We start from the raw sequence: 24,324 nt of genomic DNA on the forward strand, positions 1-24,324 counted from the left end.
ATCAGTTTGAACATTACATATTTTGTCTTCGTAGTTCATTCAGTTGAATATATGTTAAAAAGGATTTGCAAATCATTATTTATCTAATTAGTTGTACAACCCCCAATTCCAATGAAGTTGGCTTTTGTACAACCCTATGATGAGATAAATAATGTAGGAGCACCAATGGTAAAAATAAAAACATTGCATTCTATTTAAAGACATGTTATATGATATTACAAGAAATATCTTTCAGGACATGTCATGCTTATTGTGTTTATGTCAGAAGTTCACAACCATTTGTTGAACGTTTGTCTATCTGCCTACAGTTGAAACACATGCAAAAAAAGAAAAAAGAAAGAATAATAAAGATAAAAAGCTTTCAGTATTTCACCAGTTGAATAATTTGTTCACTTTTAAAGGCGATGATAAATTTCCTGAATGGCAATATGTCAAAGCAGGATGAGTCCATTTGGAAAGGTGTGCTTGTTTGTACTATCTGCACAACAAGCTTTCTCTGTCTTTTTTCCCTTCCCCGGAAGGAATCCAATTGCTCTCATCCAACAATAACGATTTTCCTAATGAAATCCCGCTCTTTTTTTAATATGACTGAAAGCACTGCACAAGTGAATGAGAGAACAGAAATAGTGCACAAATCCATCGCGCGCAGTGGTACGATCAAGCCGACAGAGCGAGAGACAGAGAGAGAGAGAGAGAGAGCAAAGAGAGAGAGAGTGTGTTCACTTTTCCACCAGTGAGGAACACACAGAACACTGGAGAGGGTGCAAAAAAAATCTCCAAAACAAATTGACAGTGTGGCTTTTATGTCTCCACAAGTGTCTCCGCAATGTCAACCAAGGCAGAGCAGTGTGAGTATATATATTTGTATTTCTGTCATGTCATTTATGTATATATGTATATATACATATATATATATATATATGTATATATACATATATATATATATATATATATATATATATATATATATATATATATAGTTTTAAAATTTTTATTTTGTTTGAGAGAGGACGAAGGGAGCTGTCCTTGGTGATGATGAAAGCACGGTTGCCAAGGCAGCTTGCAACACGTCCTCACACTGCAGAGGAAGGCTGGAGGACTTCGTGTGTGCGTACGCGTGCGTGTGCTCGTGTGCGTCTCCACCTTCCTCACTCCTCCGCATTTCTTTGCATATTAAAACAAGCCCGTCGCTCGTTTGCACAGCTTTTTTTTAATTGACAGCTAAATGGACAAATTCATCATAAATCCGGACAAATAAATTCGAGATGCTACCACCAAGGTCGATCCGTGTGATTCTTCCCTGAGCAATATGGTGGCATGAAGATTGGTCATTAATACCTGGGATCAGGCTGGTAGCAGGCTCTCCCCCATTCTTTCCTTTGAACAGGTAGAAAAACAACCTGTATTCTTCTAGTGCTTGCACCTCACACGCACTTTGATCCAGCCATTACCCATTAGTCATTTACAAGGTGGGAATTGTGTGTGAAACTTGTTTAATTTAGGGTTAAAAAGTTGTGCTGAAGATGCTGTCCAGTGGTTAGTGTTGCCATGCGTGTGCAGCTGCCATCTGTGTTTACTTTTAATTTCCAAAATGGTAATGAAAATGTTAAACAGATTAATCATGATATGATTACAGAAGTGATCCAAATATGGAATGATAGAAGTGATAATTTGATTTATCCCAGAAATTGTGTTTGAATGCTGTTGTTGCCAGGCTATAGATGCCTACAGAAACATTAACACAGTGCAGCATATAGCAACCACCAGAATCCACGCAAATGTAGCCCTGTAGGGCTATGAGCAGTATATGCACGTAGAATCAGATCAATCTATTGGATGCTTGGTAAGAAAAGTCATCCATTTGCATTCTAATCCATGTAGAACTAGTGATGCTATCAATATGCAATACAATCATTATAATAAGAAAGAAATATAGAAAGTTGGGCTGTGTATAGTAAGCCCAGTAACAAAATCAATACTTAGTTAGAATGCAATGACAATATTCGGTACACAAAAGACATAAATAGAAAGTATCAAGAGTGACATTTCCTTAGACTACCGTTTTATTTGTCACACGCACACACACACACACACACACACACACACACACACGCACACACACACAAACACACACACACACACAAAATAAAGGTGATTCAGAGGCTCTATATTGCACCCCTGGTTCCATAAAGCACCAATGGACACCACTGGGGTTATTTAGGGGTTCATTACTGATTCTTTAGAAAGTTCTTTACTGTTTCTATTCAACACTTGTTATGCTATGGAGCAACATAGAAGTCTTTAGATAATATATTACGATGACTATCCATGAACCATTTGGTTTTCATTTGATGGTATAGAACCATTGGTTAATGGTTTATTTCATATAGTACCACTAAGAATGGGTGCTAAATAGTAAAGAGTAGTAACCTGATGCATACAAGCCAAAGAAGTGCATTTGGGTCATGGGTACCATGTAGAACCTTTTTTTTTTTTAGAGTGTACTTGTATCGCATGCCGTGAAATGTATCTGAGAACTATGCCGAGACGTGCATGAGTTTGCACAATTAACCGTTGTTGTTGAAAATATACATAACTTATTAAGGCAAAAACTAAATTTAGGGCAACAACTATTTGCAAAGGATAGTCTCTTCAAAAGCTAAATGAAATGCAACTTTTATAACAGCTGTATACTATATGTCCTACTATTAACTTTTGCTATGTCAAAATGGGGGTTCAAATCTCGGCTTGAACCTTTCTGTGGATTTAACTTCTCCATGTGCTTGCATTGGTTTTCTCAGGGTACTCAGGCTGCAAGGTTAACTGAAGATTCTAAATTGTCCATAGGTGTGAATGTGAGTGTGAATGGTTGTTTGTATATGTGTCCTGGGATTTACTGGCGACCAGTTCAGGGTGCAGCCCGCCTCTTACCCACAGTCTGTTGAAATAAGCTCAGACTAACCTGTGAGCCTGAACAGGATAAGCGGGATGGATGGATGAACAATGCCAAAATCACTGCTCGGGAAAAGTCATTAAGACAACAAAGCTTGTGGTCCCTTTGACTGTTGCACAGTACTGTATACAGTCGTCCCTTGCCATATTGCTGTTCAGTTTTAGCGGTCTTACCGTATCCCAGATTTTTAAATAATGCATATCTACAGTAATTAATTTCACATTGCAGATGTTTCCTATATCGCAGGGTTTTGTGGTGGTAATTTTTCTACATGGAATACTGTTACTGCAGACTCAAGTAGCAATAAGAGCAAGGTAGGAGGAAATAGTGGGTAAAAGACAGAGAATGTCGAAAGTTTGGGATAATTTCACGCTTGAACAATGTCTCTTCTACTGCAAAGCAAAAATGGCTGACAGAACAGTATGTCTACAAGCTGATACAATTACATGCAGTAAACATCATTAGCTAATACAGTATATCGTACCACCGCTCCTAAGAATGTATTGTAATGCCCCCACAAGTGGTCAAGGATAGACACAGAAACACAGAAAATCTCATCCATCCATCCATCCATTTTCCGTACCGCTTTATCCTCACAAGGGTCGCGGGCATGCTGGAGCCTATCCCAGCCATCTTCGGGCGAGAGGCGGGGTACACCCTGAACCGGTTGCCAGCCAATCGCAGGGCACATATAAACAAACAAACACTCACGCACACATTCACACCGAAGGGCAATTTAGAGTCTTCAATAAACCTACCATGCATGTTTTTGGGATGTGAGAGGAAACCGGAGTGCCTGGAGAAAACTCACGCAGGCACGTGGAGAACATGCAAACTCCACACAGGTGGGGCCAGAATTTGAACCCCGGTCCTCAGAACCGTGAGGCAGATGTGCTAACCAGTCGTTCACCGTGCCGCCCAGAAAATCTCATCTGAATTGAAAATGTAAAAAACTAGGTAGTAAAGGGATTTCCCAACAACGTCATCGACCAGTAGAACAAGAATTATCCATCCATTATCAAAACCGCTTATCCTGTTCAGGGTCGCGGGGTGCTGGAGCCCATCCAAGCCAACTTTGGGCAAAAGGTGGACTACACCCTGAACCGGTTGCCAGTCAGTCGCAGGGCACATATAGACAGGGACAACAATTCACACTCACATTCACACCATCACTGAGTGGGAACTGAACCCATGCTGCCTGCACCGAAGTCAGACAAATGTACCACTATACCATCAGTGACTAGAACAAGGATTACCTTGTGCGAAACAATGAGAAAGGCGATTTTGGTGGACCGCCGCTAAATCTAAGTTTGGGAAATCTGGAACAGCGAAATGGAAAAAATATGGTGGCCGGTGATCTGGCTTTAATAACATACCTAGCATTAGTCCACAGCATAGAGTATTTTTGCATTTGTGTAACTACTTGGTTGTCAGCATTATCACAATGCATCCATCTATTTTCTACTTCTTATCCTGCTCACGGTCACAGGTGGAGCCTATCACAGTTGATTTTAAGTGGCATATTGCAAACATTTCACACCCATTTAAAGCAGACGTACAATATTGTCCCAAAGTGTCAGTATGCCATTACATTTTGTGTTTTAGCAATGCTACAATGTCCATACATTATTAAATATCTATTGTCTTAAAAAGACTACAGTGTGAAGTAATGTATTTATGTGAGCTACCTTACATTTGAGCAATAATTGGAAACTGCCGTGTAGTTGCTAACAGTGTAGTGGTTCATGCACCTGTTTGACCTGAAGGCAGCAAGGGTTCTGCACTTGATTGGGGACCAGTACAGAGTGTAGTCCGCCTTTCGCTCGAAGTTAGCTGGGATAGGCTCTAGTTCCTTTGACCCTGAACAGGATAAGGGGTATAGAAAATGGATGGATGGGAAGCTGCATCCCTAAATTGAATGGAACCCTAACTAAAAGGGTACATAATGTATCTCCCTTATTATTTACCATTTTACAATGTTAAAATGATCATAAAACAACAACGCTACTGGTTTCCTCAGACTTTTGCACAGCACTGTACATCATTGCCCAATTTAAAGATAATTGAATAGCTGAGTAAGTGTTTGCCCTTGAGTACATTAGCTTGCCTTGGGACTTGAAACAACATTCTTTCACACATGTTGACCCCTATAAGCATTAGGTAACTGCCTCCCCTTGGGCTTCTTGTAACCTGATAGAAATAGCTTAAAAGGTCACTTGAAGAGGGCCAGAAGGTACTGAAATCACAGCCTCTGTTTAATTTTTTTAACTGGAACATCTGTGTTACCCTGCGATTGGCTGCCGACCAATTCAGGGTGTACCCCGCCTCTCGCCCAAAGATAGCTAGGATAGGCTCCAGCACGCGAGCGACCCAAGTGAGGATAACCAGTACGGAACATGGATGGATGGATGGATCCATGTTACATGGATGCGAGAGACTAGCTGTATTACATTCTAACCGAATGCATTTTAAACCAAAATGTCTTTTTTCAACTAAATATGTTTCTTTCTCAATATGTTAATTTGCTTGTCACTCTCCTTTTTATCTTGTCTATAGTTGCTTCTAAGATACGATACTTGCAAGAGTATCACAACCGTGTGCAACACAATATTTATCCCGTGCCCTCTGGAACTGACATTGCAAACACACTGAAATACTTTTCTCAAACCCTTCTCAGGTAAGTACACCGCACTGGAACCAACAGGTAACACATTTCAAAATGTCTGATATCTAGACTTCTACATGGTCAGATTTTTTTTTTTTTTTTTTTTTTTTAGCATAGCGTTTTTGTGACACACTTTTTTGACACCATTACATGTATAAAATAACATTTAATAATCAAGGAGCAAAGTGAAGGAAGCCGACCACCATAGTTCTCAAAATGCAAGAGCACACATAACAGCAGAGGCGGAGCTCCAGGATGTTTATTGATCCAGTGGTCAGCTGTTGGATGAACGCTTCCCTGATGTGGCCCTCCCTGAGGGACCTACAGAGGGCTGCTCCACAGTTGTGCACTCCCACGGGTGCTGTGGAAGTCAGAGGAAGAACATCCTGCTCCAGCAAAGGCCAAGTGGGCAGCCATTTTAGACACAATGAATCTTCCATGTGTCGTTCCTCATCGAATGACAGGATATTTCACATGGCTCCGTACAGAAACTAGTGCAGTCTTAACATATTTGCTCATTTATAAAGAGAATATCGGGAATAATGGAGGCTGAACTGTGCTCCATGTTACTATCTACTGAGTGAAACCTAAAGTGATAAAAAACTGTGTATGGTAAATTATTTCTCTGTCCTAACAACTTTAGGCTTAACGTTAGCACCCGCCAACCCGCCAAAAGCAGGTGAATTTCTGCCGATGTGGATGCCGGTCACAGCCACTCGACGTCATTCTTTATAAAAATTTTTTTTTTAAATATTTGTTTCTCTCTCAAAACTGCCTCAGTAGCCTCCTGCTGATGCCACTGTTGTCTGGCTGCTTTTAGTACTTGACACACAATCGAAGTAGTGGCAATCTGGGCCTTCTGTGATGACGCACATGGGCAGTAGTGGTAATCTGTATCAGCCGTGATGTAGCCTATCCGGAAAAGCTGTGGCTAACTCTATTATGGCTAACGGACATTAGCAACGGAGCCCGAAGTTCTGAGCATTTGACCAAAAATACTGAAGAAGATGTGATGCAAAACCTGCAAGACAGAAATTGCCTTTCATGGCAGCACAATAGTGATACACAATCATCTAAAAAGGAAGGACGTTTTGGCTGACTCCATTTCTGACGAGCAAGGACAGTTATCTTTGTCAGCTATTCTCGTAAACTGCTAATATTTACAGCAATGTCAGTGAAGCTACGTGCTTAAAGCTGTCAAGGTTAACATTAGCTTTATGCTAACGATGATGATTGTCTTAGCCTTAGCACACAGGTTATGTGTTTGCTGTAACACTAGAATTCCAGATATGAATAGAAAACTTGATACGCTGTAGTAGCTGTCTAAGCGACGTGCCTACGTGGTGGCTACGTTGGTGGGGGCAACGTTCCCATCAAAGGCAATGCATATACATTGAAAAGTCATAACTTGCTCATTTTTCAACTGATTTTCACGAGGTTTACTTTTTTGTCAATGTAAAAGCATGTGCTAATACGGAACATTAGAACATATTTTTTTACCTATGAATGGTTATTCCCAGTTCCCTTGTAAACCCCACCCCCATTGCCAAATGTATTTTGATTGGGAAAAAGGTTGATCATCCCCCACCCCACAATTTTCTGTGGCTAGTAAAAATGTTAAGTGGCTACTGTCTCTGGGAAACAAGTCGCCGCAGTGGCTGGTGAGCAAAAGAGTAAATGTCAAGCCCTGATTGAATACCATTGGAGAACATGTTTAATTCCAGCCCATGTAAAATGAGTTAAATCTTTGCCTATACTAAATAGGTGCTCATGCTATTGACTTTTGTTCGGAGTTGTCAGCCAACATGGTTGTGTTGGTCACGTTTTGTAAGAACCCTATGCATAAGTGTTCAGTCAGTTTGAGGTCAGGATAGTTGGCAAGTCACTTTTTTTGCCCTTCATTCCATTTTACTCTGATAACAACCACTATGTGGAGGCAAATGTTGTGTCATCTTGGGGAATGGACCCGCACTGGAGATATGGGACGCAGAATCTCATCTTGATATCGCTTGGCTCGAAATTGCCGGCAATGATAACACAGCTACTTTCAGAAGATGCCACCCTCACCATCACACTGCCATCACTGCGTTACTTCCCGTGTTCTCCACACTCAAGTCTTGATTGTCATGAGCTGGGGGTACCGAAAATTCCAAACAAGAGCCAGTTGCAACAGCACAATAAACTGTATGGTGTAGGCAGTGAAGATTTGGCACCTTTTACCAGGGGTGCAATGCACTTACTTCCATAAATGCATGTTTCTCACAAATGGAGCATTAGTTATACAAAAGGCAATACAGGCTTTTCAGCGATATAAAATGCATTGTTACAACAGAGAAATAATCTCCAAAGTTATTTAGGATTATCCAGTATCCACACTGATGTTCGCACTTTACTATGGATTCTTCATGCTTTGTTGAGGCTTGGTCCAGTATAAGCGACCACTGTGCTGCTGCTGCCGCCATGTCTTTGGCACAGATACAGCAGAAGAGATGCTGAAACCATGACAGTCTGTCTCAAATGATAATATCATTTAAGTGAGAAAGGGAATTACTCAATCCTTTTATTCCGGCAAGCTTCATCCTGCCCACTATTACACAGGCCCAAGGAACAGGTTGTATATTCAGATATCATTTTTTTCAGATGCAGATTATCATAAAATAATAAATAAATACATCTATATTATCTGACCATTTTATCAACAAAAACATATGATTATGCTTTGAATGATTGCAACACATAGTCAGTTTTTTTTTATCGACATCTTAGAGTTTGACAGTCAATGTCACGTCTCTGTATCAGTGCATTTCTACATGTGTTTTATGTGTATATGTTTGTACTTTTTTGTGTGTGTGTAGACACACGCAGTACGTCTGTGTCGGCGTGTAACAGTCCAGTGTATGTGTGCAAGTGCGTCTGTGTGTTGTTCATGGTTCAATTCAATGATGTACTGTATTCTGTAGATGAGAAATGGGCAGTGAAGTCAGAGGTACAGTCTGTGTATTGACTTGATTCTGTAAAAAGCTGTACATTGGATATCGAGTGTGAACGCACCCCTGTTAAAATAAAAGGTTTTTCTGATTTAAAAAATAGAGCCCACAATAAATCTCAAATAATTTTTACTCAAAAAAGAAAAAAGAAACTGATAATACCATAAAGAGAAAAAAAATTCAAGTTTGGGAGTGGCCCAGCAAGAGCCCAGACCTGAATCCAATCACAAAATTGCACATGAGGGGCTGGGGTGATGCGAAGAAGGCTGTGGACAAATGATGCCCTCAAAATCAGACATGTTTCAAGCGCTTTTGCAAGGAAGTCTGGACAAATAAAATACATTATGTATATAAAATACTACAAAATAAATAAATTAAATGCAAAAATCAAGATGTCCTACCCAAAAAGATGGAATTATTTTATTAAGTACTTGTTTTTAGTTTATCGGTGTGCATTTCTGTAACCATCTCATTGTATGTTTTATATTTACCCCCAAACAGTTTATTTTCCATTTGAATTGTACTGGCTGTAAGGTTTTCAAATTGATTTATCAAGGTACCTTTTTCAACGTCAGAAAAATCAGATATTTTTTAGAGGGGTGTGTTCACTTTGTACATCCACTGTATGTGATTTATCAGCATAACTTAGAGAGGATAAGTCGTAAAATGTTGTGTTCTGCTGCTAAAACACAAACATTTAATGTGCAAACATTGCAATTTAATCCCCCATTCTGACTGGCCATCCAATGCTGTTATTAAGAATGTGGCCTTTTAACATCAACAAAGAAGCACCAGCCTTTATAATCTGGGTTCAATTCTTTGCCTACGAGAACAGCTGTAGTTTTTCATATAATGTGCAGTAAAAGAGCAATGCTCTCTGGCCCCCTCCCCCCTCCTCCACCCTAGATGCTCCACACTCAACCTGACAAGTTTTTCTTTTGTTTTTTCCCTTAAAATGCAATATGTCCACCACCTTCCCCAGGGGACAGCAAACACAATTGTCCATCCTGCATTAGCTCACAAACATAATGTTACCAGTCATTCCCCTTGATACAACCTATTCCTTTGTCATTCTAGTTTCTCCTCTACCGTAGACTAGTGACATTTATTTTAGAAACCTGAATCCATATGCCTGTTGGATCTCATTATTTCTCCCGATGATACTGGTGCAGTATCATATTGTATGCATACGGACATTATTTCTCTGGTGCAATAAACATGTGCTGTGAAATAGGAGCACTTGATCTAACCTCACACACATGTTTATTACTGGCTGAAGCATGTTTCAAAAGTGTCACCTCTGTATTTTCCCTAAACCAATTTGGTGTCACTTCCATCCTTGACAGCCCTACTAAAGACAAGGAAATTTCAGTTTCCCCAACCACCCCCCTCCCCACCCCCACAAATTCCACTCCCGCACATTGGCCTTTTTGCATGGTAGCCGTCGCTGATTGGATGAAGGCAGCCAGCAAGGAACAGACGTTTGCTCTGTCCTTTTTATAGTATTTGGAGAAGTATGGGGTTGCCACTGAAAACATGCCATTTTTTATATTTTTGCTCCTTGTCACCAGATACGCATGAGATGCAGTGATCATCACAGTATGTGCTCATATTTTTTTGTTTTTGTTTTCCAAGTTTGACAAATCAAGGCAAAATGCATTAAAGTCACTGAACAGACTGAGCAGGGCAATACAGTCTAATCGTGAGACACTGCATCCTATGTGGGGTTTATCTGGGTTTGTTTTTTTCTATTTACGCTGTCTCTGTAGTGCCATTTCAATGTAATGTGCTGTTTTTTTGTGTCTTTGTTGTCTCTTTTTTTCCCTTGTCCCCCCCCCCCTCCCCTCCCCTCCCCCCCTCCCCCCCACCCCCCCAACCCCCTCCCCCACCCCGGAGCAGCATTCTGTCCCGCACAGGCAGGAAGGAGAACCAGGAAGCTTCCAATTTGGCCGTGCCCATGACCATGTGTCTTTTTCCTGTGCCATTCCCACTCACCCCATCTCTAAGACCACAAGTCAGTTCCATCAACCCTACAGTTACTCGCTCCCTCCTTTACAGCGTTCTGCGCGATGCCCCGTCAGACCGCGGGGGGCAGGGGCAGCAGAGTCGGGACGCTCAGCTCTCAGAGTACCCCTCTCTGGACTATCAGGGCCTCTATGTGACCCTCGTGACCCTGCTTGACCTGGTGCCCCTGCTGCAGCACGGTCAGCATGGTGAGTCAAGGCCCCAGTGCACCACTGTTTGTCATCATCATCCCCCGAGCCGTCTGGCCTGCATGAAGCCACTTCCGCTTTTTTGGCCTCTTTTTTAACGGGATGGAGAGAAGTCCCGCTGAGGATCTTGAGGGATGCATGGGGTGTTTGGGAGCACGCTGGATCCTGTCAACCTAATCGTTCATAAGCCATTGGACACCCCAGCCATAGGCCTTCTCTTCTGTGCATCATATTCGACTGCATGTTTGTTATGTGCAGTGGGAGGAAATGTTTATGCTCATGTGAAAGTACATTACGCTAAATTGAAAACGTATGCATACTGTAAAGCAAAGTTTGACATTGTTAGTATGCCAGGGAATGATTGCCAGTTTTTATTTTCACGATCAGTGCTCTTTTTTCTCTCATTAATATTTTACCTGTGTTAAAGAAAGCCAGAAAGCATGAAATCCCATCACTTTGACTAGAATGCTCCACTTTTCCTCAGTGCAAACTTTACTTTTAGCAGCTTTTCAAGAAAGAACACATTCCAATTGTTCTTTTTTTTCATTGCTGTACTGAATGATGAAATGTAGTTAAGGTTTTTAGCATTGTGGCTGCATACAGTATGTGAGTACTGTACATACAGCTCATTGAATGAGTGTCTGTGTATCTCTCTTTGTCTTTTTTTTGCCTTTCTTCTTTTCCATCAGATCTGGGCCAGTCCATATTTTACACAACAACTTGCCTTCTGCCCTTTCTCAGTGATGATATTCTCAGCACTTTGCCCTATACTATGATCTCCACTTTAGCCACATTTCCCCCTTTCCTCCACAAAGACATCATTGAGTACCTCAGCACCTCTTTCCTTCCCATGGCCATATGTAAGTATATGTCATAATAAAAATATATATATTCACATATAAAAGCATACATATGATAAAAAGTCGATATACATCAAGTACAGAAGTCCACAATACTGACTCTACCCTCAGAAGAAGTTGAACATCTAACATAATGCATTTTTTAGAAAAATATCTCAAAGGTTGCACAAAAACCTAGTTGAACATTATGAAGTAGGTCACATGAGACAACTTAATCTCGATAAACTTCAGTTCGCTGACCATCTAAAGCAATGATTTGCAAAGTGCCACCTAATAAAATACTTAGCTCTCCAAGTACCATTATCATAACCAACATTAAAATACATTCGCTGAGTAGGACCAAGTGTTAATAAATAAAAAACAGACAGGTTTTATTCCTTAAAAGTATATTTAATATTATTGAAAGCCACTGTAACATTATGCACAGTTTGAACATTAACTTAAACAAAGGAAAATAAAAAACACATAAATGTTGAATAAAAATTTTACCTCCATAAAGGTTTAAAAACAAAACAGCTCTTAAAGTGTAAAATAGTTAAATGAATGAAATGTTAAATAAATGAAAAAACAAGTTAAATAAATGAAACGGAATGGTTCTCAGGCAGTGATTCTTTCGCATACCACTAAAGGCGCCCCATGTATCATTAGTGGCATGAATACCACAGTTTGAAAAATATGGCTCTGAAGGGTTGACTCCCCAAGTGTGTTACAGCAAATAGGCGAGTTATAATGATGACCACAGGAAATAGGTGCGCATTACATAAATTTGATACTTGTCTCTGTTCAGACTGCTCAGTACAATATAAGTCTACATCAGTCATAAAATAATGAAAGGTATACAGGAAAGATTTATTTAGTGTTAATCAGTCGTGACTCACCACCCAGGCACACGTCGTAATCATCCCTCTGCATGTTTGCACTGCCTCATTCGTCACGAACGTTAATGGTAAGTACATAATTGTTTATTTCTAAACTTGTGTAACTGTGATGTATGAAGTTGACTTGCCTCCCCACGTCTTCGTTGGATTCATGGTGTGTCATCGAATGTTATTCTATTCAAACTTTATTTCAGTGCGATTCTACCTACACACTTGAATTGATAGTTAAAAATATGCCTTAAAACATTGTTACTTACAAAAACAAACCAATTGGAAGCAGACTTGTGGTCGACTTTGGAGGTCCCACTTACGTCAATGTCCACAATGTCTTGTCACAGTGGTGGTAACCTTTGTTTGTACCCTCCTTGAGACTTGACTTTTACCTTTACCTTTTTGGCATTGATGAAAGGGTACAGATATTTATTTTTGGAGTCCAACAATTTGCTTTATGTGGGACATGAATCTAGATTGTAGCTTCAAGTATACAAATGGACTAATATGCATTAGAAAGAGGAAAACCCTTACATACTGGTACCGGAACAAAATTACAAAAATAAAGCTAATACCACAAAAAAATGATCGATCAAATCGTTACCAGTCTTCTGTCTCTCAAATGCAGTGGGATCCACCCGGAGGGAGGGGGTTGTCCCAGCCTATGTTAATCTGTCTGCTTCCTCTATGCTCATGATTGCAATGCAGTACACTACAAATCCAGGTAATCCGTAATGTTTGCTGCCCTTGGTGTGTTCCTGTGAATATGGACAAAAGTACTGGGGCACCAAGCTCACAAATGCCACTCTAGTTTATCCCAAAAGTGTTGGATTTGCATTCTTCCACACCAAACTCATCTGAGCAAGCCCTTTATGGACCCTTGCTTTGCGCACTGGACACAGAAAAGGGCCATCTCCACGCACATAGCCGAAAGATTTTCAAAATGTCTTGTTACCCAAATGAATTGAGAGTCACATTGAACGAAGCAGTCTACTCCAAATGTGAGCGATTAACAGATTAAACATAAAAGCTGTAGTCCAATATTTTTGTCCATATATCGTAGTCTATTAAAAAGAATGTATGAAGTCATTGGTATCTTTGCTCCTTTCCAGTTTATCACTGTCAGTTGCTGGAGTGTCTAATGAAGCACAAACAGGAAGTGTGGAAGGTATCTTTAGTTTATTTTGGCTTTAATTTCAAGTGAGGATAAGCGGTTCAGAAAATGGATGGATGGATGGAAAATGTAAAGCTTCCTTTATCATCTAAGAATTGACAAACAAATAGAATAGCTTGTGTTTATAGTATGATGAAACTACTAGCATGCGTGTGTGCTTTAAGATAATAGGAAGCTAAGCTTTTCCTTAGCGAACATGAGCTCAATATAATTTATAAAAACCGAAGGAAACAGCAAATGTTCCCAAGTTACAAGGAATAGCTTATATATTGATATTTTGCTCCCTCTTGTTGAGCTTGTTTCAAGATTTACTAGAGCAAAACTTAAGCATATCTCCATTTCCCTCTTCAGCACTAAGCTGAATATCCTCCAGCCAGCGGTAGCATCAGCGTTAACAAATAAGCTGATGAGAAGACAGTAGCTTCAAGGTGCAGTATGCAATTTTCAAACTTCTAGCAAGATTTTATTGTAGACTCACTCACTCGCCACCCCACCCCCTCGCGTCTCTGCCCAAAGAAACGACCCCAGCTCACTAGCAAATGTGCCAACATTTTTTTTACCCGTTTGATGTTGTATTTTCTGGAATGTACAATTAATTAAAAATATAAGCGAGGTGATCAATTTACCTGACGACCCGGTGAGAACCGTGACGTCACCGTTCGTTCAGACGTCGCCGCCGCTGGTTTTCCAATCCCAGCAATATGCAGCCGTCCATGTACAGAACACCACCTTTATGCAGTATATGTTTACCCTTGATTGGAAGTAGAGAGCTGTCTAATTCCTCCTATTTAACTTTTGTTGCTAACAAGAGTTACATCATCCGGCCAAGGATCCACAATAGTCTCCTTTTGCATGAAGCTGCTGTGTCTCCAAGGCTCGTGAGCGTGACAGTTCACATGAACAAGATTTTGACACACTATTCGCTCAAGCCACCTGTCTCGACAGTCTCTGATTGGTTAGTTCTCCTCATTCCAAGTCGGTTTTAAAATAATAATCCAAATTAAATTAGAGGCCTTAGATGGGGCTAGAGAGGGATAATTTTTCAATAGATAATTTTAATAATAGTCTATTATCAGGTCATACAGACAGTTTTAACATATATGACAAAAAGGTTTTTTTTAACGACAAACTCTCGCATTAGGAATGCAATCATAACCTTAACAAAGATAATAATGCCCAATTACAAAAAGCACTCAGATGGCATAATCATCTTTTAAATTAGAGTTTTTGTCAAAGCTCTTGTTGGATTTCATTAGTATGCTCATTGTGCCTGACAGAGTGAATACTTGACATGTTTATTGTGTGCAGGACCTTCTTTATGTCATATCCTATGGCCCATCCCAAGTCAAGCCTCCAGCAGTGCAGATGCTATTTCATTACTGGCCCAACCTGAAGCCACCGGGAGCCATCAGTGAATACCGAGGGCTGCAGTACACTGGTCAGATCTTTTTTAGATTTCATCTAGCGGCTCTATCTGTCCTTGAATTAACCAAAGCTCTCCTGTCTTCCCCTACTGTCATTTATTCCTAACAGCCTGGAACCCCATTCATTGTCAACATATTGAGTGCCACAATGCCATCAATAAACCTGCTGTCAAGGTGACCCAAGTCAAGATGTCCCTTAAATGTATTTGTAATATTCTATGGTTTTTGGGCAGAGGGTAATAGCCTAGCTGCGCTGCAAGAGTCACGCATGAACTTCACACGGACTGCATGTGGCTTGCTGCACATTGTTTGAGCACACACATCAGCGTGTTTGCTTTTGTGAGCCCCACAGTAAATAAGTCAGTGCACATCCAGGCAGCTGTAATGATATCAGCATCGCTACACACGCACATATACGCAGGCACACACGCGCGCAGGCAGGCACGCAGGCACGCACATACACTCACACACACGCGCACACACACACGCACACACATGCACACACACAAATACACACACTAACCTCTGCTGTTTGTTGTTCTCTTTTATTTGCGCTGCCTCCTAGCAGCCTTGCTCAAAATGGACAAATAGAGTGAGCAGGAGCAGGGACAGGAGACTGATTTCAATTACTAGGAGCTGTTGGGGGGAGGGGATGGCTGGGCTTAATTGGAAGTGGTGACCCCACGTAGCCCTCGGGGATGGAGGTGCAAGGAACAGTAATTCACAGTGCACTAAATGCCAAGCATAGGTTGCAAGAGAGCAGAGTGCACCATATGCAGGAAGCCATTCACATCGAGGCATAGAGAGAGTGGCACTATTTCTTTAGCAAAGATGAAATAGTCACTCATACTGTTGGGCTGTGTAAGTGACACCTATAAAAAGTATGGCATAGTGTATAGTTGGGTTTGTTAACATATCATTGACATGTATCCATGACTTTAAACCTCTTCTTTTGCAGATGTGTATAGATCCCACTCTTTCTGTTGCCCTGGGAGACAAGCCGCCTCCTCTTTACATATGCGAGGAGTGCAGCCAGCGAATAGCCGGGTATGCAACGCTTCCTCAAAGAGTCGGCCATTATGGCCCCAATGTAAAGTCTCTGTTTTTTTAATTTTTCGCAAAAATACATTTTCCAATTTGAATCGATTTTTTTGCTCTTCACCTATAGAAGAACAAATGACAATGAAATAATACTCAAAACAAGCTTAGCACATTTCCTCTTCTGGTATTTGCTCTTTGAAAGCTCGCCCCCAGCATTAACTTGCATCCACTTCCACAGAAATAATATACATGTTTTTTTCTCTTTACAGATTATGTGCAAATTGCTGCCTCTTGGATTTTTCTGCGTCAAAACATATGTAAACATGCTCCTTAATAAATTAAAATGTTCAGCAATTTAACACGATCAAATGAGCCGTCCAACTATACCTCGAGTGATGTCGGAAGACTGGCAGGGTAACCCCGTCAGCTATGTAGATCTGTACTTGTGAGGCAGGGGACCTTGACAAAATATTTGCATGTGGGCAGCAAATTCTTCGGGTCAAAAGGTGTCAATAAATCACTGCTTTTGCAATGTACTGTAAAAATGGGCACCATATCTTTGACAATATTTAGCACGATTGACTCCGTGACTGCCTTCCACCGGATTCCTATCTTGTATACGGAAAACAATCTCAAAATGTTCTTCTACTCATGTTGTCTTTTTCTTAAACAGGTATCAAAGCTGCTAGTTACTTTTTTAAAAACAGCAGTTGCTTGAGGGGTTGGAAAAGTCACTAACTTGGCAACATTGACTGTGCTAGCTAGCTAGCTTCTCTAATATCTGCCATGTTGTTAGTGCAAGCGGTGCATGGCAGTGAGAATGCACTTTGAGCCATGGAAGATGCTGTAAAAATATCGATTAAAAAAAATAAATAAACAATCTTCCTGAGCAATATAATAAAGAGCCCAGCCCTACTCCATTCTTTCCAATCCAGAATCATCACCTCTGCTTTATTAACACAACATTGTCGCCAGTACATCCTGCCGACTTTTATTATTCCTCTCTTTAGCAAAGGCTGGTTTTCATGTACAGTACACAGAGGAGTGTTGCTTGTAAATAAAACATAGTTTACACCTTTTTCTAACCTTTTCAGAGACCACGCTGAATGGCTTGTTGACGTTCTTCTGCCCCAAGGTGAGCATTCCTAAATTAGGTTTTAAAAATATATATGCTGCAGTATCATTTCGGTCCTCCATTTAAAGATCCTCTATTAATGTGCAGAAATTGTCACACATGATCCTTTAAAACACGGGTTGGTAACCTTTTTCTTATTTGGGCCAATTTCAGTTTTTATATAGTCCTCTGGAAGCCATACTTAATGTAATTATAGTTGATTAAATTGTATTATATGTTATGAGCATTTGGGGGTTATATGCATTTGGCCTTTTTACAGTTCTTCTGAGGTTTTATTTGTTTTTAGAATTGCATGACAGACTGAAACAAATGCTCTTGAGGACCGTATATGACCCAGAGTCCATCGGTTCCCCACCCCTGCTTTAAAAGATACATATAATGTATTTTGTTTCTGTTGGTTATGCAAATGTAATATTTTTCTTTATTTGATTTGCAGCTGAAATATCTGCCATTTGTCAGAAGAAGGTAAGAGGATTTGAATTACATGCATTGCAATAATAAGTAATTTAAGTTGCAAGTCCTGACTCACTTAAAAGTAAAGTTCTATATTATGGCAGACGTTATCAGGATCCTTTTGAATGGTGCGAAAGGGAACATTTCCTGGAAAAGCACAGGGATATGAATTTTTAATTTTTTTAAACAAAAGCCCAACAAAAATGGCCATCATTTCACATTAATTTCTTTCAGTCTTTTTCTTGTCACATTTCCAGCCAGAGGATATCAAATAATTGAATAAAAATGTCCTTTCACTTCAATTCTGGTCATGGTATGAATACTTCTGACCTTACAGTAATTGTATGTGGTCCTTATATACCATAAGGAATAGCACTTTTTTTTTTATCTCATCATGAGTTCTCCCACTGCACAATGCATTAATTTAACTCAGTATACAGTACATGCCGAATAATTTCCAAATGAAAGTATTAGGCGGCGCCACATATTTTGCTGATGCAGCTCAAGGAGAGCGATTGCTCCCTCATGGCCTCCTCAGAGACACCTGGAATATTGATTATCCGATGATCTCTGGGATTCCAATCAGGCGTAGCAACCCTACGTTGTCAATGGAAACGGTCAACCTTCACCTCGTTTGTCAAGAACATTTAATCCACATCCTCGCCCCCGTCGCAGCTGGCTTCGCTCCACTCATCTCAGAGAGTCCTTTCAACTCCCACCTGGATTTACACCGGAACTTTCATTATTAATTGAGTCATCTTTCTTTCGGCTCATTGCGTGTCACATCGGCCATTGTGAACACACCAGCATTCCCAAACCTTTAAAAATACCGTGAGCATTTAGAAATGTAACATCAGGCGTGCAGCACTCCTGAAAGACGGATGATTGAATGAGGGACGTCACCAACTGAGGACAAATATGTTAATTTGATATGCATCACTGCATCCCACTAATGGCAGAAGATTAGAGGCTGATCAGATTAGGATGGTTCCCTCGTGCCATGCTTTTTATTTTTAGATACCTGAGACACTGTGGGGACACAAAAAGATTTTTTATTTTAAATCCCAGCAGATGTGGAAGGATGAATGTTTCTCAACAAATGTATCTTTGATTTTGAGACTTGGAAGAATCTTGTCATGAGAAGACTGTAACATTCATGAGCACGAATAGAAATGTATAGTGTGTCCTTCCTCTTATGATTCGGCCCTGTGTCTTCTCAGAACTGTAGCTCTCACGTCAGGAGGGCTGTGGTCACCTGCTTCTCGGCCGGGTGCTGCGGGCGTCATGGTAACCGGCCTGTCCGCTACTGCAAGCGTTGCCATGTCAACCACCACAGTAGCGAAGTGGGGGCTGCGGCGGAGACCCATCTGTACCAGACCTCGCCTCCTCCGATCAACACCCGGGAGTGCGGGGCAGAGGAGCTAGTTTGCACCGTTGAAGCTGTTATAAGGTGAATTCACATCTCCGTGATTCTGTTAATTGGGTTTTATATTAAGATGGAGACTTGTTATAGCATGATCAGGATACTCCTATGTCTTAGTGTACAGTCTATGGACAAAACATTAGGTACACCTTCACACTCTAATGACAATCCAGTTCAAGAGCTGTATCAACAAATCTGCCTTTACAAAGATAGTCATTTGTCACAACTATAGTGCATCACACTAAGACGTGTTTATTATAATTAGCTGTATAAATAAACAAATAATATAACCAAATATTGCTCTTTGCCTGATTAAGGCCTTCCTATTATATATTTATTATTGTGGTTGTAGTTTGCAGTGATGTACATCTGCATTTTACCATCCTGTGAACTGTTTTGGTAATCATTTAACTAAGAACATTTAAGAAATAGTGCTCACTATGATGGCGTGCATTTCTAGACCTTCCACAAACTACTATCACAAAAGAAATGTTAATGTTCAATTGGATGTCCTTACATTGACTGATGTGTGTGCTGTAAGCATGGGTGATGCACCCAGGGAGTGTGCCTCCTATTATCGTTTCATGTCTCTCCAGCCTTCTTAAGGAGGCTGAGATTCATGCTGAACAACGTGAGTTCGAGCTGAACAGGCGTCGGCAGATGGGCCTGTCTTCCTCGCATCACTCTCTGGACAACATCGAGTTTGATAACAAGGAGGACGACCAGCACGACCAGCGCCTCCTCAGTCAGTTTGGCATCTGGTTCCTGGTGTGTACAGAAGGCCTGTTGCCATGTCTGTCAATAACAAGGCGCTTTAGATAAGGATATGCAGGTCACATGGCTATCTTATCGCAACTACTGTACTTATATGGCTTATTGCTCTGCTTCTCTTCACACACAGGTGAGCCTGTGTACCCCTAATGAGAACACACCCACTGAGAGTCTGGCCCGGCTGGTCAGTATGGTTTTCCAGTGGTTTCACTCTACTGCCTACATGATGGACGACGAGGTCGGAAGCCTGGTGGAGAAGCTAAAGCCACAGTTTGTCACCAAGTGGTTAAAGACAGTGTGTGACGTGCGATTTGACGTCATGGTCATGTGTCTCCTGCCCAAACCTGTCGAATTTTCCAGGGTGAGTGCGAAAGTATCAAAAATATCACTACTAAATTCTGTAACTTTACAAAAAGGTTTATCATCATGTTATTTCAGCATACTTTGAAACCATAATAAGTATGCCTATCATTTACACTTAGCCGGCATCCATACAAAAAACTCCAACCAACATGTATACTATTTTTGTACCTTTTAGTATCAGGAATACAGACACGGTTAGGTATATCCAGTATATACTTGTCACTTCCTCTTAAGTATACTTTGTATATACTGACACAAAAGTAGCTATACTTGCATAAAGTATCCTTTTATGTTACATACATATTGTCATCTTGGAGGTAGTAATACTACTTTTTTTTTTTACATGCTATCATTTAGACGTGTACTGTATGTTAGAGTTTATAATTACAGCTTTCTTGATAGAATATAGTTGTAGAAATAGGGATGCACCAGTAGCAGTTGTTTTTCCAACCGAGTACAAGTGCATGTACCTACAGTACATTTGAGTACTCACCGATACCAAATACCAATACTTAATTTTAAATTGTGATGAAAATGTGTTTCATTTGAATCAAATATTGTTAACGAACCAAGTTTATTGAACATTCACTAAAATATAAGACTTTTTAGAGTAACAACTTGTCATTATTGACATTTTAACATCCGATTGCATGTTTTTCTAACAGTCTGCCCACACATTTCACTTAAATGTAACCTGTAACAAGAGATTTCAGCTATAAAATGAAACAGTTAACAGGACACCTAAAGTGATACTTGCCTGTGAATGTTCTCAAGTTATTATTTATCACACAGTTGCTTACTTCACTTTACTCGGAGTACTGCGTCATCCGTGTTTACCTTGAAGTATCTCCACAAAGATACGTTAAAGTGGCTCCCACTCCACCTGCCCGGATGGTATATGTCAGGGTGGTAAAGTGGTACTGGTGTCGTGGCATCGGAGGATTTTTTGGAGCGTGAGTACAGCAAATAAAGTCAGCACCGATACTGGTATCGGTATTGGTGCATCCCTAGAAATAGTGGCTTCAGACCCCCTAAAATAGACCTGGCGACACCCCTGGTGCACAGGATCATGATGCAAATGAATGCAGTTATATTTCTCTATCCATTCATCCATTTTCAACCACTTTTCCGGTTGGTGCGGTACAACCTGGACTGGTTGCCAGTCAATCTTTGGGTTGCGCATTGTATTTTTCTTTTCAGGTTGGAGGTTATTGGGACAAGTCCTGTAGCACAGTGACCCAGCTGAAGGAGGGTCTAAACCGCATCCTGTGTCTGATCCCTTACAATGTCATCAGCCAACCGCTGTGGGAGTGCTTCATGCCCGAGTGGTTGGAGGCCATCCGCACAGAGGTGCCTGACCAGCAACTCAAAGAGTTCCGGGAAGTTCTCAGGTAAATGTAGCCGTCATTAAAATATTCAATTACATATTTGAGTCAGTAAGTAAAAAAATATATATATTTTTTAAGATCAAGCGTTGTCAATGATACAATTGTCCCAGTTTTGCCAAAGACCTTCATCTAAAATCGGGCCGTGCCTAAAACTCTTGGTAATAAATCTATTTAACATATTTCACAAATTATACATATCATTTTTAACTCAAAATATATATAGTGCAGTGCCTTGCAAGTGTTCACCCCCTTGGCCTCCCTATTATGTATTTATTTATTTGTTCCCCACCCCCGCCCCAATTTTGTTACATTACAACCTGTAATTTAATTGTTTTTAATCTGAATGTTATTTGATATATCCACACAAAATAGAAGTGAAATGAGAAATACATACATTATATGTACAACTTTTTTTAAAAATAAAAAAACAAAATTGGCAAACTCTAAATTGCCCGGAGGTGTGATTGTGAGTGCGAATGGTTGTTTGTTTATATGTGCTCTGCGATTGGCTGGCGACCTGTTCAGGGTACCCCGCCTCTTGCCCGCAGCTAGCTGGGATAGGCTGGAGGAGAAGCGGAACAGAAGGTGAATGAATGAATGAATGAATGAACAAAATTGGCAAGGGTATATGTATTCACCCCCTTTATTCTGAAGTCATTTAAAATGGTCTGATGCTACCATTTACTGTACCTTCAAAAGTCACATAATTAGTGAAATGAAGTCCACCTGTGTACAATCTAGCTGTTTACAACCGAACAAACCCATGAAAACCAAGGATCTCTCCGAACATGTCAGGGACAAAGTAGTTGAGGAGTACAAGTCAGGGCTGAGTTTTAAAACTCCTAATCTTTGATGTTCCCCAGGAGCACCATTAAATCCATCATAATTAAATGAAAATAATATGGCACCACAACAAACCTGCTGTGGTGTTCTGAGTATCTGTCCATAGGACCACAATCAGCCGTGCACTCCATAGATCTGAGCATTATGGAAGTGTGGCAAGAAGAAAGCTGTTACTTTCAACTAAAAAGAAGAAGGCACGTTTTTTTGTTCACAAAAACGAATGTGGGTTACTCACAAACTGTATGGACAAAAGTGCGCTGGTCAGATGATACTAAAATTGATCTTTTCAAACATTAAGGAAAACCCTATGTCTGGTGCACACCCAACACATCTCATCACCCCAAGATTACCATCAGTGAAACTTGGTGCTGGTGGCATGATGCAAAGGGGATGTTTTAGATTGCTGGTGCTAAATGCAGTGATATATATATATATATATATATATATATATTTTTTTTTTAGCAAAACCTGTAGGTTACCATCACATTTGAAGGAACTAGAGTAGTTTTCCTTTGAGGGATGGGCAAATATCCCAGTGGCAAGCTCACTGAGACTCCATCCATCCATCCATTTTCTGAGCTGCTTATCCTCACAGGGGTCACGGGCGTGCTGGAGCCTATCCCAGCTATCTTCGGGCAGGAGGCGGGGTACACCCTGAACTGGTTGCCAGCCAATCGCAGGGCACACATAAACAAACAACCATTCGCACACACATTCACACTTACAGACAATTTAGAAACTTCAATTACTAATTGTATTGTATATTACTAATAATTACTAATAATTAATTAATTAGTAATAATATAATAATAATAATAATTAATAACTAACCTACCATGCATGTTTTTGGGATGTGGGAGGAAACCGGAGTGCCATAGAAAACCCACCCAGGCACGGGGAAAACATGCAAACTCCACACAGACGGGGCTGGGATTTGAACCCCGGTCCTCAGAACTGTGAGGCAGACGCTCTATCCAGTCGTGCACTGTGCCCACTGAAACTCATGGAAGAAGAAGAAAAAATTATTTCAGCTGTGATTGCTGCAAAAGATGGCTACAAAGTACTGACACGCCAATTTTAAAAATCTATATATAAACTCACACACACACACACACACACACACACACACACATACACACATACACACACACACACATATATATATATATATATATATATATATATATATATATATATATATATATATATATTTTTTTTTTTTTCTCATTCCACTTCAAAACTTAGACCTTTGTGCATATCCATCAAATAAAGTTCAGACGAAGGAATTATATAGAGGTTGGAATGTGACAACATGGATAAAAAGCCAAAGTCACCCCGTGGCTTTTTACCCATTTTGTTGCACTTACTTTTACAAGGCACTGTAGCCTAATTAGGTTGACATGTTCACAACCTTGGATGAAACACAAACTCCATTTTCAAGTTCTAAGATGCCATTATCGGACATTTCATGGTCATGCGCAAGCATTGCATAATTAACATCATTCTTCCCTGGCTTGTTCATGCAGCAAGATGTTTGACATTGAGCTCTGCCCCCTTCCCTTCTCCATGGAAGAAATGTTTGGCTTCATCAGCTGCAGATTTTCTGGCTATCCGGCGTCTGTGCAAGAGCAGGCTCTGCTTTGGTTGCATGTAAGCAAACACCCACACACAGAGACACACTCTTCCCCTTGACCATCCCGTGGTTCTGTCCACAGTGCGTGTGAATTGAACAGGTTGTCATTGAGTGTCACGTCTGGGCAGG

The 24,324-nt window shown here is 40.5% G+C and overlaps 1 protein-coding gene across 1 annotated transcript in view; it reads left to right on the forward strand.

Moving 5' to 3' along the window:
- The first annotated feature begins 730 nt into the window (after positions 1 to 730).
- The window catches only part of LOC133413116 (protein unc-79 homolog), a 47,191-nt gene continuing 23,597 nt past the window's right edge, over positions 731 to 24,324 (forward strand). The window contains exons 1-16 of the mRNA XM_061697077.1: positions 731 to 848; positions 5,510 to 5,630; positions 10,505 to 10,818; positions 11,508 to 11,678; positions 13,176 to 13,271; positions 13,660 to 13,715; positions 15,030 to 15,159; positions 15,255 to 15,319; positions 16,104 to 16,192; positions 17,281 to 17,321; positions 17,758 to 17,786; positions 18,995 to 19,224; positions 19,794 to 19,965; positions 20,099 to 20,329; positions 21,532 to 21,722; positions 24,089 to 24,212. Coding sequence (XP_061553061.1) covers positions 827 to 848; positions 5,510 to 5,630; positions 10,505 to 10,818; positions 11,508 to 11,678; positions 13,176 to 13,271; positions 13,660 to 13,715; positions 15,030 to 15,159; positions 15,255 to 15,319; positions 16,104 to 16,192; positions 17,281 to 17,321; positions 17,758 to 17,786; positions 18,995 to 19,224; positions 19,794 to 19,965; positions 20,099 to 20,329; positions 21,532 to 21,722; positions 24,089 to 24,212 — 2,082 coding nt within the window. The 5' untranslated portion in view covers positions 731 to 826. The remainder of the gene's footprint in view (positions 849 to 5,509; positions 5,631 to 10,504; positions 10,819 to 11,507; positions 11,679 to 13,175; positions 13,272 to 13,659; positions 13,716 to 15,029; positions 15,160 to 15,254; positions 15,320 to 16,103; positions 16,193 to 17,280; positions 17,322 to 17,757; positions 17,787 to 18,994; positions 19,225 to 19,793; positions 19,966 to 20,098; positions 20,330 to 21,531; positions 21,723 to 24,088; positions 24,213 to 24,324) is intronic.

This window comes from Phycodurus eques, chromosome 14 (assembly GCF_024500275.1).
Source record: "Phycodurus eques isolate BA_2022a chromosome 14, UOR_Pequ_1.1, whole genome shotgun sequence".
Lineage (NCBI taxonomy): Eukaryota > Metazoa > Chordata > Actinopteri > Syngnathiformes > Syngnathidae > Phycodurus > Phycodurus eques.